A 15083-nucleotide genomic window follows, 5' to 3' on the forward strand; every position below is an offset into this window, starting at 1 on the left:
CCGTTTATAGACACTGACAGACACAGCAAGCGGAAGCCAAATGTATTCTCCCGCTCCGGCAGGATTTGTTTTCTCTCTTGTCATTACTTTTACTATGTTCTCCCTAATAATATTTCCTGACGGACAATACTAGTCCCATTTGGAGCTTACACATGGGTCGTGGGGATTGGGGCGCATTCCTGGAGCCCAGCTGCCTGGCCGTTTGAAGGTTTCCCAGGAACCCTCAGGCACGAAGACGCAGAACCAGGGCACCTTCTCTCCCACCCTCTGCGTCCTGCCCAAACCCCTTTAAATGAGCAGCAGGTACCCGGTCTGTTTCATGAAGGTAACAGTGAACGCACAATGCCCACTTCACTCAGTCAATGTGCGTCCTCTTTGTTCTTTTTATAAGAGTGATCCATGTCAGACAGCAAGCTGGTACCTACCTAATGCCATCTGAACCCTCTCGATTTAAAATGCCATTGAGGGAAACTCACATTCTTTATTAAACATGCAGACACGAACACACTTGTCCCTACACCAAAATAAAACACAATAGAGCTCCCCTACATCAAAGATAATGAGAGAACTATTGTGAAAATATGCAAGATTTGTTTATGCAGACTATAAAAACATCCCTTTGCATCAAATAAGTGTCCCTCTTTATTGCACACTGATTATGTTCTATAGAATTTAAATTGTACATGAAATTATAATTGTGGCTTGTTTAATGTAAATTGATTGTCTCAATTATTAGGAAATGGATTTGAATTTTAATGGACTATTTCGTTGGAGACATGCCAAGCAAATCAGCAAAAAACTCTAGTAACCGTTGGAGGTGCACAGCCGAACATTTATATAAACCAGGGAGGACTGTGTGTCTCCGAACTGACCCTAAAGTGCTCCGCGGCAGTTAGTAAGCTTTTCTTTGTGAAGAAGAAATAAGCTGTGAACTTTCAATGTTGGAAGATTCTGTGGTAGAGAGGCTGTAATTTGGTTTTTCTCAAAAAAAAAAAAAAAATAGTTAAGATCCACATACTAGTAGAAAGGATTACGTGGCTATTTTTGTTTTTTTTTTTTGTTTTTTTTTTAGTGTTCTTTCTACAGATTGGATTATCTGTGAAAGAAATCAGAAGAAATCAGGGCTTTACCCTGAAGGTAGACCCGACATAAAATGCGGCAGTGGTGTGTCATGCAGGCACGAGGACACACTTGAATGTGACAGTTGAAAGTCTGAGGGACGGCCACCTCAGGAAATTGGCTGCAGGCACATCCCAGCAGCATGCCACATAGTTACGGCTTGACATCTCTCCTTTATATAAATCCAGTGTCTATCAAGTCAAACAAATCTCTGTACTCACAATCCCGGCTAGCGCAGACCTGAGCCGTTTCACTATCCAGATGGTTGCAACATTTTCACAGCGAAATTACAGCCAGTGACGCCAGAGGTACAGATACACATCTGCCTGAAACTGCAGCCTTCTAAGATCTTTTTCTCCAACCCTCAGCCTCAGGAAGCACCGTTGATGCAGGTGTAACAATCACCTCTGGGCATAACATGATGAACTATTTACTACACAGCCAAGTTTATGTATCAGTTAAAAGCCCTCATAAATTCATGGTAACTTCTATCTACTTGAGATACTTCAGGAATTGAAAACATAAGGTTTTATTCATTTCAGTCTTGAATGAACCTCTTTTTTTTCCAGTGGAAACTAGATATACATACAGATGTTATATACAAAACATAAATTAAGATTTAGGGCAGTGAATAACAATTTCTTCTACTCATCCCACTTTTCTGAATGAATTTCCATGATGCTAAAGCATCAGGCTGATTACCTGCCATTGCTTTTTACACAAAGTTCAAAAAGGGCAATAAATTAGGACCAACTACAGCTTCAATTGATTCTTCCTAAGGGCCGATCTGCCATGTGTAAAACCACTTCAATGTTAAGCTAGTTCAATGTCTACACATCCTTTAACTTTTTTAAGAACAGTTTCCTGGCAGCTCGATAGTTGATTAAAAATCCACGTTTCATAATGAGTAAGTCTCAGATCTTAGATAATGCAGCCTAACGGTGTAAATTCTAATAAAACGCCACACCTAAGGGATATCATTTTACTGTATAAGAGTGTAAATCTGGCCACGAGTGGGTATCCAGAAACAAAGAACCACAGCAAAGAAACAGAACCATAAAGGGAGAGAGGGAAAGTATGTAAAAAGTGAGTGGGGTGCCCGGCAAAGAGGGAAGATGAAGAAGTGGCAGATAAGCAGCACTGGCTGGTTAGAAAACAAGTTAGCACAGCAGCGTACTTGGCATCTTAATATCCATCCACACCCCACCCCGCCCCCATCCTCACATTTGCAGAACACGAGCGGAGCTTCACTTAGCAGCCGGAGTCAGCAATGCATCAGCTGGATGGATGTCTCCTTACTCCTAATGACACATTTGCCTCGCGTATAAACATTAAAATTTGCATTTAGCGGAAAAGAGTGACTCAAAAACCACTTTAATGCTGCTTTTCTATATTTCTACAAAGTGCCTTTGAAATACTTGCTGTTTAAACTGCTGCTTATTTTCCAAGGGCAATAAAGAAAATGGTTCTGTCTCACACACACACACACACACACACACACACACGCACAACTTCATGGGTAATAGCCATTTGTAAAATCAATTAATTTTTAGAAAACAAAAGCCCAGAAAATAGCACTCTAGATCATCAAGATATTATCACAAAACCAAGCATTCTCCTTAACCTGTCAAATTTCCGTCACCAGCAGTCTGCATGTTACACATGGTGAAAACAATTCATGAAATTGCTTTTCCTCCATAAATATAAACATTCAATGAAACAAAGAAAAACACTTTCAATAAAGACTAAAGGTATCGCTTTCCTGATGTAATCACCCCAGAAGTTATTTTGTTCAAAATTACCAAAGAAATGTCAAAAACAACATGGATTCCCACAAAAGAGTTAATTCATTACCGTGAAGCTAAATGAAGAGCAATTGATAATTAAAAGCATGCATAGCAGCACTTGAAAACCAAGATGGCCTCAGCACACCACTGATAATGCACTGCAATGGTAACAGAAGGTCCTTCCCCCAAGTCAGGGGAGTTGAACTATCCAAGTGCACGCGGGATCACAGGAGGCGGCCAGGGAACTGGTGCCTTGCCATGCTCAGTACTGCCCTAAGAGTTACTTCCAAGTCTCGGTTACTATGAATAGAGTTCTTATACACATCCACGTGCAGGTTTTGGGAGGGGGGCAAAAGTTTTAACACTTTTGACTCAGTGTCAAGGAGAGTGATTGTTGGATGATATGTTCAGTTTTGTTAAGAAATCACCAAACTCTGCCAAAGTGACCGTACCATTCTGCACTCCCAGCAGCGATGAATGAGATCATGCCTTTGGTGCTGGATCTAAAATGTCATCGCCATACCGAGGTCACTGAGGTTATCTGCTACGAGGGATACAGTTCTGTGCATTGAGTCTTCTCATTCCCGAACATGAACTCTCTCTCCATTTATTTAGTTCTTCATTGATTTCTTGCATCAGAACTTTATAGTTTTCCTCATACAGATCTTATACATATTTTGTTGTAGTTATACCTAGGTATTTCATCTTGGGGGTGCTAACAGAAATGGTATTGTGCTTTTAATTTTAAATTCCACTCGTTCATTGCTGCTATATATGAAAGTGATTGATTTTTCTAAATTAACCTTATATCCTGTAACCTTTTTATAATTATTAGTTCCATGAGTCTTTTTTTTGTTGTTGATTCTTTCACATTATCTACATAAGTGATGATCCTGTCATCTGTGAACAAAGACAGGTTGCTGTCTTCCTTCCCAATGTGCTTATCTTTCCTTATAACATTAATTAGAACTTATGGTTTGATGTTAAAAATGAGTCATGAGAAGAAACAAGGGCCTTGTACCCCATATTAGTGGGAAAGCTTTGAGGTTCTCCCCATCAAGTATGATGTTAGCTGTGGGTTGTTTTTTTTTTTTTGTAGATATTCTTCATCATATTGAGGAAGTTATCCCTTTATTTCTTGTAGTTTACTGAGAGGTTGTTTTAAAAATCATAAATGGGCTTTGGATTTTCTCAAATGTTTTTTCTGCATCTATTGATATGATCATGTAATTTTTCATTTTTAGCCTACTGATACGATAGATTACAGTAACTTATTTTCAAATGTTGTACCAGTCAGGATAAATCCTACTCAGCTATGGCGTACAACTCTTTTTAAACATTTTTGGATTCTATTTGCCAATATTTTGTCTTATTTTTTTGTTAAATGATGAAATGAAGATTAAGCTTTCAGGCTTCTATTTTCAAGTACTTTTCTGAAAATAGTGAACAGTCTTAATTCCCCCAAATATGAAATGTCAAGTTAGATAAAAATCAACATTCTATTTCCTACTTTAACATTTGTTTTTGAAGACTAAAATTCCTACTAGAAAAATAGAACTGACAGATTTGCCAAAGATCATTCTGAGGTTAGTTTATAGCTGACATCAATGTTAAACTCATTATTAGTTTGTTACCTTTCATTTCCCCTCCATTATATCAACAGTTGGTTTTGAAACAGAGAAGGCATGGGGTGTCTGGGGAAGGGGCTGGGGTGGGAGCTGAAAGCCGAGAGAACCTCCCACCCCCCAGGAGGGTGACTCCTGCCATTGGTCTGCAGTTGCAGGGTAGGGTTCAGATCTATGGACACCTCTTTACTGTAAGATGGATACCCGGGAATCCATCACTACACAGAAATTATAAATGACACATTTACAGGAAATCATAAGGGGCAGTGTTCATAACAAGAATTGGGAGTCAAAGATGAAGGTTCAGGTTTGAACTGGACCACTTAATCTGTCACCTGAGCAAATTCATTAGTCCCTCTGAGCTTGGGTTTCTTCATCTAGAAAAAGAGAGTAAATATCACTGATGCTGTTCAGAATGCAGCTATTATGAGCCACGTACTTTACACGTATTATATTTGATCTTTATATTAAACTGCGGAGCAGGTATTACTAGCCCCAATACACGGACGAAGAAACTGACGCTCAGAGAGGTTAAGTAACTTGCTCCAAATAACACCGTTGGAAAGAACCCGAGGGTGCAGAGGCGAATCCTGACTCTAGCAATATTATCAGTACAACCTCTGCTTAGATCTGCAACCTTCTTAGGCCTACAACATGTTTTATCTTTAAAAAGCATATAAAACTTAATTCCTAGAGAAGTTTTGAAATTTCTCCATGTTAGCAACACACACCTTAGAGGTGGATGGTTTCTCTGCAGTGTTCTATATTAAATTAATTCTATGTCTTTAGAGAATAGTAAAGAGGGGATGTGCTCTCGACATATTATAAAAACAACCTGAATGGAGAAAGCATAGATCCATAAAAGCATTAGATTTTGAGCATGTCCATTAAGTAGCCTAGTAATCATGAATTCTCTTTAGTCCACAGCATTTTCATTCTGTTTATGAACCAAACACATTCAATATGTGGCACATAGGTTGGTTATGAAAGCTTTATTACCTTTGCTTCATTAGCTCATGTAGCCTCCCATGTTGGACACACTGTTCTTCCAAGTCCTCATTTCTCCTCTGTAACTTCCTCAGTTTGTTGTACGTGTACCTTTTTTCTTGATTGAGCTGAGCTATTTCAGATCTAGAGAAGTGAAAACCCAGAAAGAAGACAGGTTAAAGGTTCTTACGACTAGAGCATGTTGTGATTGTATACACTTAACATTATCTTAAGCTCCATATTTAAACATAGCTGTAAGTAAAAATATGTTATGTAAAAGAGAATATTTCAGAAGTTGCAAAATCTCGAGCGGAAGTATCTGTACTGTAGGGTCTCAAGTGGTAGACAGATAAAGGAAGAACGACGTACTCTAAATGAGATGGCTTCTCCAAGGAACAAACAGAAGTGATAATGATCAAACTCCTTTTTAAAAAGACTACCATTCATTTACCAAATGTTTATGGAGTGCCTATTTTAAGCCAGCCATCACACTGTAAAAGGAGCAACCCCTGGCTTAATTTCTATAATAGAGTGTAGTTTCTTTTAATTACCATAGCTAATTTAAAGACACATGATTAAAATCATATCGTCCCAAAAGGCTTAATATTGAGAAATGGTGGTCCTCTGCCCCTTCATGCCTCCATCCAGCTGAGCAGTGATAAGTGCTTTCAATATTTTTCAAGCCATTTCTTCCAGTACTTAGCTCTGTATTTCTTAATTTGCGTACATCAATACCTTGTGTCCCAACAATTAAGAAATTTCTCCTGATTCATTATGGTAAATGAAGATTAAAATCTTTTATATGCCCACTTCCTCCATCTCCACCTTGTCAATGTAATTATTAGCATTTCAGCTGTGGTTAAATTATCAGTATTTATGCTATAATGACTACCTAAGTGTTGGTCCCTGTTGTCTAAGTGGTACACTTGGCATACTATGATTATATTTACATTCGTGTAATTTGTTTTCCCCAAAGAGGTGGCTTTAGTGTCCAGTGACTGAGTGGCAAGCCATCTTTTCCTATGGGAGATTCCCAATATCAGTATTTGTCATTCTTTCCGCGGTGGCCATTCTGTTTCTCAAGAGACAGGGCCTCCAGTTTCCTGATCACTGTGTACCCTCTGACCATCAGCAGCCCCAGAGCTGGGTGGAAATAGAGGGCCGGGAATCCCATCTTTCAGAATGCAGACTTTCTCTTAATCCCTCTATTCTAACTTCAGTGCCCCTATTTTAACCAGAGGCTGCCATCTGAATCTCTTTAGAGAGGAAGCCCCTAGTGTCCCGAGTGGAGGAGGGACAGCCACCTGGCTGCATGGGGTAGGGGGGAAGCTGCTTTTGGATTCACTCCCATGTGCTCCTCTTGCCTTCCAAGGTTTTCCGCAGTCCTGAGAGCAGACCAGTTTGCTTCAGTAGACGCTTAAAATCGCCTTCCTCCACGTTGCTACGTGAGATACCATTCCCCCGATCTTCTCTGTCTTCACATATTTCATTTGGGATTGTAGCCAACTACCTGCTCTGGTGATGGCTCATGGCCCTCAGGAAATATGTTACCTTTCCAGTGTCTTGGATGACTATCTCAAATCTCAAAATTTGAAGATCAGCAAGATGTCTGTCCAAGAAAAATTGTATTCTTTTCCGTCTTTCAATTAAATAGTGTTCCCACTACCACCATCTTTTTATGATCTACTGCCTCACAAGTTAGAACTGAAACTTTAAAACTCTTGTGTATTGAAATGAGTTAACAACGGGCTTGTTTCTTGAAGTTTAAGTAAAATTGTTTCCCTCCGAAGCAAGGATTCCTCCGTTAGGGGAGAGAGCCAGTTTGTTCTTCCTGGTCAAGAAACGCTTTGGATTTGCCAAGGGAATTCCTCCCAAGGACCTAGCTGCCTCGCGTGGATGGGGCAACCTCGCACTTCTAGTTCACCTCAGTCCTCATTTTGTCCTCATCTTGGTTCTTGTGTCACGTCAAAGGAAGCTCGCCCTGATTAATACCTTGCAGTTCGCACTATGTCAGCACATTTTCTGAAACTACCTCTCGCTTTCATGCATACATTAGCCTGTAATTTATTCCTCGGGGTTCTGCTCTGCGCCTCATCTTCCTTACTCGATTATACATGAGGGCATGAATTACCTCATTTCCAAGCTCAGATCAAACACTCAATCTACACTTGCTTCTCCTGATACGGATTTACCTATATTTGAAATAGTCTAAATCAATTAATAATGACTTAACATTTCTCCTCTCAAAATTGCATACAATACAAAAGAATTTACGGGCAGTTTTCTAAGACATTAATTTAGTGTTCTTCCATGATTAGAATCTCCTATCATAATATGCACTGAAATAAAATTCTGAAAGGACAAAAAATATCAATAAACCAAATTAGGAGAAAATGGAGAAGAATATTTATCTGTTCTTAGGTACTTTCCCAGAAAAAAAGTCACCTTTTAAAAGAAAAATCACGAGTGAAACATAGATTTTTATAATATAAAAAATATAAAACTTAAAAAGAATCATACTGTTCATTGTGGCATTGTTTTGTGAAGCACCTTAGCTCTGCAACACAGATCTCGTATGAGTATGTATATACCGACCAGAATTTAGGTAATACACATCAAAAGGGTTCACACTGGACTAGAAATCCCCTTTGAGGCATCTCCACTAAGGGAATCATCAAAAATTCAGATTTATGTACAAAATTATTATATTATTCATAACAGTTAAAAATTGGAAACACCTTAAATGTCTTATGAATACAAATGACTCAATTAAAATTATATTTCCAAAGTATTTAGTGATATAGAAAAATGTTCATTGGATATTATTAAGTGAAAAAGCATAATGCAAAAGTTTATTTATAGTATAATGTCACTCACAATATAAATGTATGTTACATACATATTTACATGCACATAGAAAATGATTGAAAGAAAACATGTCAATAGCTAACAACAGTTAGTTGGATGGTAATGTCAGAGGAAATTTTTTCCTTCATTTTTCTCTGTATTTACATCCAAATGCCTTATATTGAGAATGCCTTACTCATAGGATCAAAAAATACAAATGTTATTTGTAAGGTACATAACTATCAGATATTTTATTGCTACAATATTTTTTCTGCTTTGCATATTTTGGGGCTTTTGTTTCTTTGTGTATAATGGTAACTTGCCTACCAACTTCCAATGTAAATCAAAAATTTGATGAATCTGCACAGACATCATCTTTTCTCTGCCTAGAGCCCACGACATATTTAATGAACTAGTAGTTTGCAAAGTTGAAAGAGTAAACTTACAAGTTTCTATGTTAGTTGGAGATTGCATCTGTGGCATGATTATCCTGGTGTCGTATAAAAGGATAATTGACTGTAATCCATTTTCACAGGAAATTTATTTACTTTCTGGCTTTACAGAAGCATGAACTTTTCCCTGTATTTTCATACACCAGTTATATTGTGTAATTGCATTGGCATGAAATATAATAATATTTTATTACTATCATCAGGATTACAGTGATAATCGCTTTTAAAGAGAAAACATGACCCTTAATTTTTTATTCTATTAGATTCCTTTTTTTTTTTTTTTTTTTGGTAATAATTACCAGAGGCTGATATCAGTCTCCTCTTGCAGAATGCAATTTTTGTAGCATTCCAACCTTACATCTAAACATGTAAAGGGAAGAAAAAAGCTAGTTCAACCGGGTGTGTGTTCTTTACTTCAATTAAACTCACACAGTTGGACACCTACTGTTGCCAAACCAGTAATATAATTTATACATTCTAGTCCACACATTAAAACTACACTAAAAGTCATTTAACAATATTTATAACACCATCAAATACAGTGTTAAAATATATGAACTGCAATATGTACCAAAACTATAAAATTTGTTTCTCATCATCAGTGATTAAAGCCAGGATCATTGCTCTAGCCTCAATACCCGCAACCCTGGTGACAGATTAGAATTCAAATCTTAATGATCAATTTACAATTAACAAGATAGAAGTGAAACAAATTAAACCAACCATTATACATAACGAGGCCCAGTGGACGCCCATTGTTCCTCTTAATTACAAAACGCAAATCACAAATACACAATGGGCAGGGTTAGACATCAATCCACAAGCCTCGCAACCCAGAGCACGACGATGAGGGCGAAGAAAGAGGAGAAGCGGACCGCGTCGCCCCCGGTCCCGCGCTCTGGAGCCTGTCCTTTGGACCGTGCAAGTAGAAGTGTTGAGGAGCTGAAACCAGCACGTGTTTGATCTCCGCTCCGCAGCCGGGGGAGGCTCCCGCCCACCCGGCTCCCAGCCTTTCGGGGCCCTTCCCGGGCCCGTTTTCGATCACACTGCGCACTGCCCTGCAAACATTTCACTGCTGATTCATCTGAGTGCCTGGGGAGAGGGAATGCTTCCTTCGCTTTGATAAAGAAAAATCACAGTGGCACCGAAGGTATTTAAATATCTCCACTTACCCGGTTCAAAAAACAATCCTGTAACTGTAGTAAACTCAGAGCCCTGGGGCATAAAGGTGGAAGGGGAGCTAAGGTTTATGTGGGCTTCAATGAAAATCAACCAGAATGTCTGCCTGGTGCCAGTGGAAAAGAAGAGAAAGTTAATTCTCAGGCTGTGTAAAATGCACAGGATCAGCAGTTCATTTTTAGTTTTAAAATGGGGTGCGACACCCACAGACCCTGGGGTTACGGACTCCACACGAGCAGTGTGCAAGGCACAAGGTGCAGAAGGGACTGTGCTAGCACGGCGGAGGGCCCCCAGAGAAGGAAGCAATACACAGCGCTAGAATGCTGACTTGGGGAGAAAACACATCCAACAGACACACACGCACGCACGCACATACAACGCTCGTACATGCACGCACAAGGGGACCGTTTCTATACACCTTCCCACGAGGCTGGGGTAAACAGTGAGAGGGAACGGGAACTGTGAGCCCAGATTGTCAGCCTTCCTAGTCATTCTGCATGGGCTCTAGTCAAATGACTAGATCTATGAGTAAAAAAAAAAAAAAAGCTACCTTTAAATGGTATGAATCCATCAGTTTAGTGTGGGATTTTTGAATAACAGGAAACTCTCAGAGAAATGTCACTAACAGGAAAAAGGGAGCAATAAAAATTTGCTTTTAACTGTTGATAAACACAAAATAAATACCCCTACTTTCAGGGAAAATTTTACTGTAGCGCTCAGAAGCAAACCTGGATTAAAAGTACCATGTGGTTTAAATAATCATTTTGGGGACTGAGCTTTCATTATGACAACACTTTAGAAAGCTCAAAAAACTCCAAGATCTCCTCACCTTGAAGTACAGGGGAAATAATCTATCTCCAAAGTTTAGTATAAGGTGTATAGGGGCACAGTCCTGGATGGCTTCTAGAGAGCTTAGTATGTTTATAATTTGTATTTAAAAAGAAACACTCTGAGCTCTTCAAGTTTTATAAGTGGTTTTAAAGCAGAAAGCAGTATCAAAATGCAATGTCAAATTTTACATGAATTTTGAAAATCTCAGTAGAGCTGGTGGGGGGGTGATGAGGCTGGATCAAGAAATTTAAGAGTAAAGAAATAAACAAAAACCTTCAAATCACAATTGACCCTGTGTATTGTTTTCTTGTGAGACACATAAAATATATATTTTATAAAGTTTAGAAGCCTTTTCAAGTTGTAGCAATAATAAGGAACAATTTATCGAGGGGTTACTATTTGCCAGGCCTTAGTTTTAGATGACTGTGTGGAGTTACAGGAGATGCCTATTTAATTCTTCAGACTTACAGAACAAAGTGTTAGCCAGAGCAAGACCTGAGTCACAACCACATCCACATTTTCCTGATCCTGCTTTGCCTTTAATAGACAGGTTTCCATTGTAATATATCCTTCACATATCACAGGGAATAGCACTCACACCCTGGCAAAAACAATAATAGCTGGGTGAAGTGGCATCCAAGTTGCCAGTCAAGACCTTTAACACAATGACATCAGTGACATCTTGGGCAGCTACTGTCTACTTCTGTGTCCTGAGTTGTGTAGTAGGTGCTTCGTATCTGTATGTGTACCTATGTATCCCTCTCTAAATTTCTAATTTCCGCAACAATCCTGAACATGGCTTTAGAAATGTACTTAGAGATGAGAAGCTGAGGTCTGGACAGATTAGGCAGTGTACCCAAGGTTAACGAAGCTAAGTGTCAGAGTAGGATTCAAACCTAGTTCTTTCTGCATTCCAAAGGGTTTTTTACTGAACATTGCCTGAGTCATCAGCAAAGAAACAGGCTGGAACAAGTCAGATCAGGATACGAGGGTAGCACCACAGTTTCATTCAATTCACTCATTCATTCATTCATTCATGCAACAAATATATATTGAGTGCTATCTGGGCATCAAATAAAAAGGAGCACATTCAATTTACAAAGTAGTGGCCAAGAGCTAGAGGAATGGAAAGGAAGAGGAGAGGAGAGGTGCTGAGGTTCAAGTTCACTAGACCAGCACAGGGTAAGTTAACAGATCTAGAGCCGGATGAAGGGGGGCTAGGGGGAGAGGGCACAGGTAAACCCAGGCTCACAGGTTAACCCTCACCTACCAAGTATGCCCACTTCTCCATGGCAATGTAAAGATTAATTTTTTCCGCAAACTTCCCCATCATAACTACTTTGGCCTGGATTTTCTTTAGTTGTAGATTTAAAATATTTTAAGAAATCTCATAGGCTTTGGAACAAGAAATACCTAAGTTAGGACTAGCTCTCCCACTTACCAGCCATTAAACTCTCTGAGGGGTGGTTTCCTCATTTGTTAAAGAAGAATATAATTCCTGTGTCCAGATGCTGTGAGAATTAATATATACCAAGCACACAGCACCCTTTCTGATTTATCCACCTCAATTTCCTAAATGATGTTTCCTTGGAAAGCAAGATAATTAATCAATAATCAATCACAAAGCAATCATAATAATATAATGTTGTAAACCCCAGATCAATACATTTTTTCTTAAATTATAAAATCCAGTTTGTTTAGATCTATGTGAGGCAAATAAAATATTTCTGGTTAGGAATAACTCCTGTTGATAGTTTGTAAGTCTCTTTCAAGACAAAATGTGGGTTTCCTTGTCAGAATTCCTAAAAATATCTGGTATTGTGGCACCCTGAGCTTTTTCTGTACGCAAACAAAGCACTTAATTAGTATTGCTAAGGAGTAAATATCAGAGAATGTTCTCACTGGTTATAGGAACCGACGGATTCTGTCCAATTGTGTTCCTTCACAAGAGGGACTCACAGTTCAAGCAGGTCAAATACAGTTACACCAGAGACGAGATGAGAACTCAGGCTTCTTACAATTTAGATTATAAAATAATTCATTCATTGAGATAACCTAATTAGAAAGTGCGTAGAAAAACAATTCATTAAGACCCCAATCAGTGGATTTATAAAAGAGCTGTGTACATATAAAATGCTTGATGGCTATTTTATTAAAATAAAACAATTTTAGAAAGAGAAGGAAAGGATGGTTTTAGTTCATTTATTTCAAAGTATCATCTTTCATTTCATATATACACATCATCTATTATAACTTAGCCTAAAGATAGTTTTATATGTTTATAGCTAAAGAGAACTGTGCTAATAAATTAAAATGTGCTATATATATCAACATAAGACTTTAAAACTGCTTGATTTATCTGCATCCTTTATCAGAATATTTGCTATCTTAACCTTTGAGTTCTGAAATTTCATAGTTTTCAATCCTAACCATTAAAAAGTCAAATAACAGTATGTATACAAAATCACAAGAAACACCAATGTTCTGTATGGACAATTAAGAAAATGTTCATACAGGGAAATAGTTTCACAAGAAATATATCAACACATACATTTTTCCCCCCTTACCCACAGAGGATATATTCCAAGACCCCCAGTGGATGCCTGAAAAAATTGTTTCTTCCTGTACATACATACCTATGATAACATGTAATTGGTAGACTAGGCACAGTAAGAGATTAACAACTAATAAAATAGAACAATTAAAACAATATGCTGTAATAAAAATGATGTGAACATGGTCTCTTTTGCTCTCCCGGTCTCTCAAAATACCTTATGATACTGTGCTCACATTTTCTCTTAAAGGAAGCACTTGCAGCTTCTCTCTGGTGGACGCAAATTGCCAGCGTCACTACTTTTGCACTTCGGGGCCATCATTAAGTAAAATAAGGGCAACCTGGACACATACACTGAGCTGCCCTGACAGCTGATTTGATGACTGAGACGGCTACTACGTGACTAATGGGCAGGGTCATGTACAGTTCAGATAGGGCTGGACAAAGAAGTGATTCCCATCCCAGGTGGGACAGAGCGGGACACCCCGAGATTTCACCACACTACTCAGAACGGCACACAATTTAACACTTAGGAAGGATTTATTTCTGGAACTTTCCATTTAAAATTTGCAGCCCATGGCTGACCGCAATTAACTGTTAAAACTGCAAAAAGTGGAAGTCTGAATAAGGGAGGACTACTGTATCTAATTTTGACATTTGACTATAAAATGGTGGAAATGCTGTCTTTTAAAGGAAAAAAATTATAGAATTTAAACAAACAGGACCCTGAAAGTATTGTATGATATCACCTACCTGCTTTTTTGAGAGACTTGTTCCAGTTTCTTGGCTAATGCACAGCACTCTTCCTTTAACTTTGTCAGAAATGTATTCTGGGAGGTCAGCAATGAGTACTGTTCGTTTTCTAAAAATAACAATAAACCCCCACCAATGTAAGATGTTTGTGGTCGCAGCTCTGCAGAGCTTCCATATGCAGAGTGGTAAAAGCACATTCCCCATAAGCTCCTAGGTCATGGTCAACGTCCTAAGTGACCTGGGAAGACACTAAATCTTATGAGACGTTGACTTTTAGAATATTTACTCACCAGAAATATTTTTGAATACACCAGCTTGGTGTAATGTTTGAACATGTTAATAGATTATCCAATACCACCGTGGAGTCATACATGCTTATAATATCTTATCATATGCAAGCCATTATATTTTATTTTGATAGTTTTACTATTAAGGTCAAAAATTACTATAATCTGATAATTCAAAACTAAAATATTAAGTAACTCCTATTCTATAATTCATGCTCACATATTTCATTACCCCCCAATCTTGCATATACTTGTGTAATTACAAAGGTGAAACACGTAATTTGATTTCATTGTCAACAGTATGAGCTTCAAAGATCTGATCAAAGAAATTGAAGACAGTGTGGTATTTTTGTGCAAGATAAAAGGAAGTGTTGTTAAGATGGTTCTAACAGTCACATACTCTTATCTTGCTCAGAGATTCCGTCTAATGCCACGATCACTAAGATGCTGCTAGCAGTGGGGACAAACAATAATTTAACCTATAATTTCCTCCTTTTTTGTGAAAAACATCTAATAAGCATGGTGAAATTTCATTATTTTCTGGCCAAGGAAGTGCTGGAGCAAATTACAAGTCAATATGACATTTGCCTCTTTCTATGTAAAGAGGTTATTCAATGAATTTTACTTTAGCAGTTTTTCACCTACAGGATAAGCAGTAATTT

The 15083-nt window shown here is 38.3% G+C and overlaps 1 protein-coding gene across 2 annotated transcripts in view; it reads right to left on the reverse strand.

Moving 5' to 3' along the window:
* The window catches only part of SDCCAG8 (SHH signaling and ciliogenesis regulator SDCCAG8), a 169482-nt gene that overhangs the window by 50254 nt on the left and 104145 nt on the right, over window positions 1–15083 (reverse strand). The window contains exons 15-16 of one of the 2 annotated variants that reach the window (XM_090263248.1): window positions 14135–14243; window positions 5531–5662 (exon numbers count right to left, since the gene is read on the reverse strand). The exons of the other annotated variant lie outside the window; for it this stretch is intronic. Of the exons in view, the coding sequence (XP_090119374.1) occupies window positions 5531–5662; window positions 14135–14243 (241 nt within the window). The remainder of the gene's footprint in view (window positions 1–5530; window positions 5663–14134; window positions 14244–15083) is intronic. 2 annotated transcript variants of the gene reach the window in all.

Source organism: Furipterus horrens, unplaced genomic scaffold, assembly GCF_987537825.1.
Source record: "Furipterus horrens unplaced genomic scaffold, mFurHor1.1.pri manual_scaffold_15, whole genome shotgun sequence".
NCBI classification, from domain to species: Eukaryota; Metazoa; Chordata; class Mammalia; order Chiroptera; family Furipteridae; genus Furipterus; species Furipterus horrens.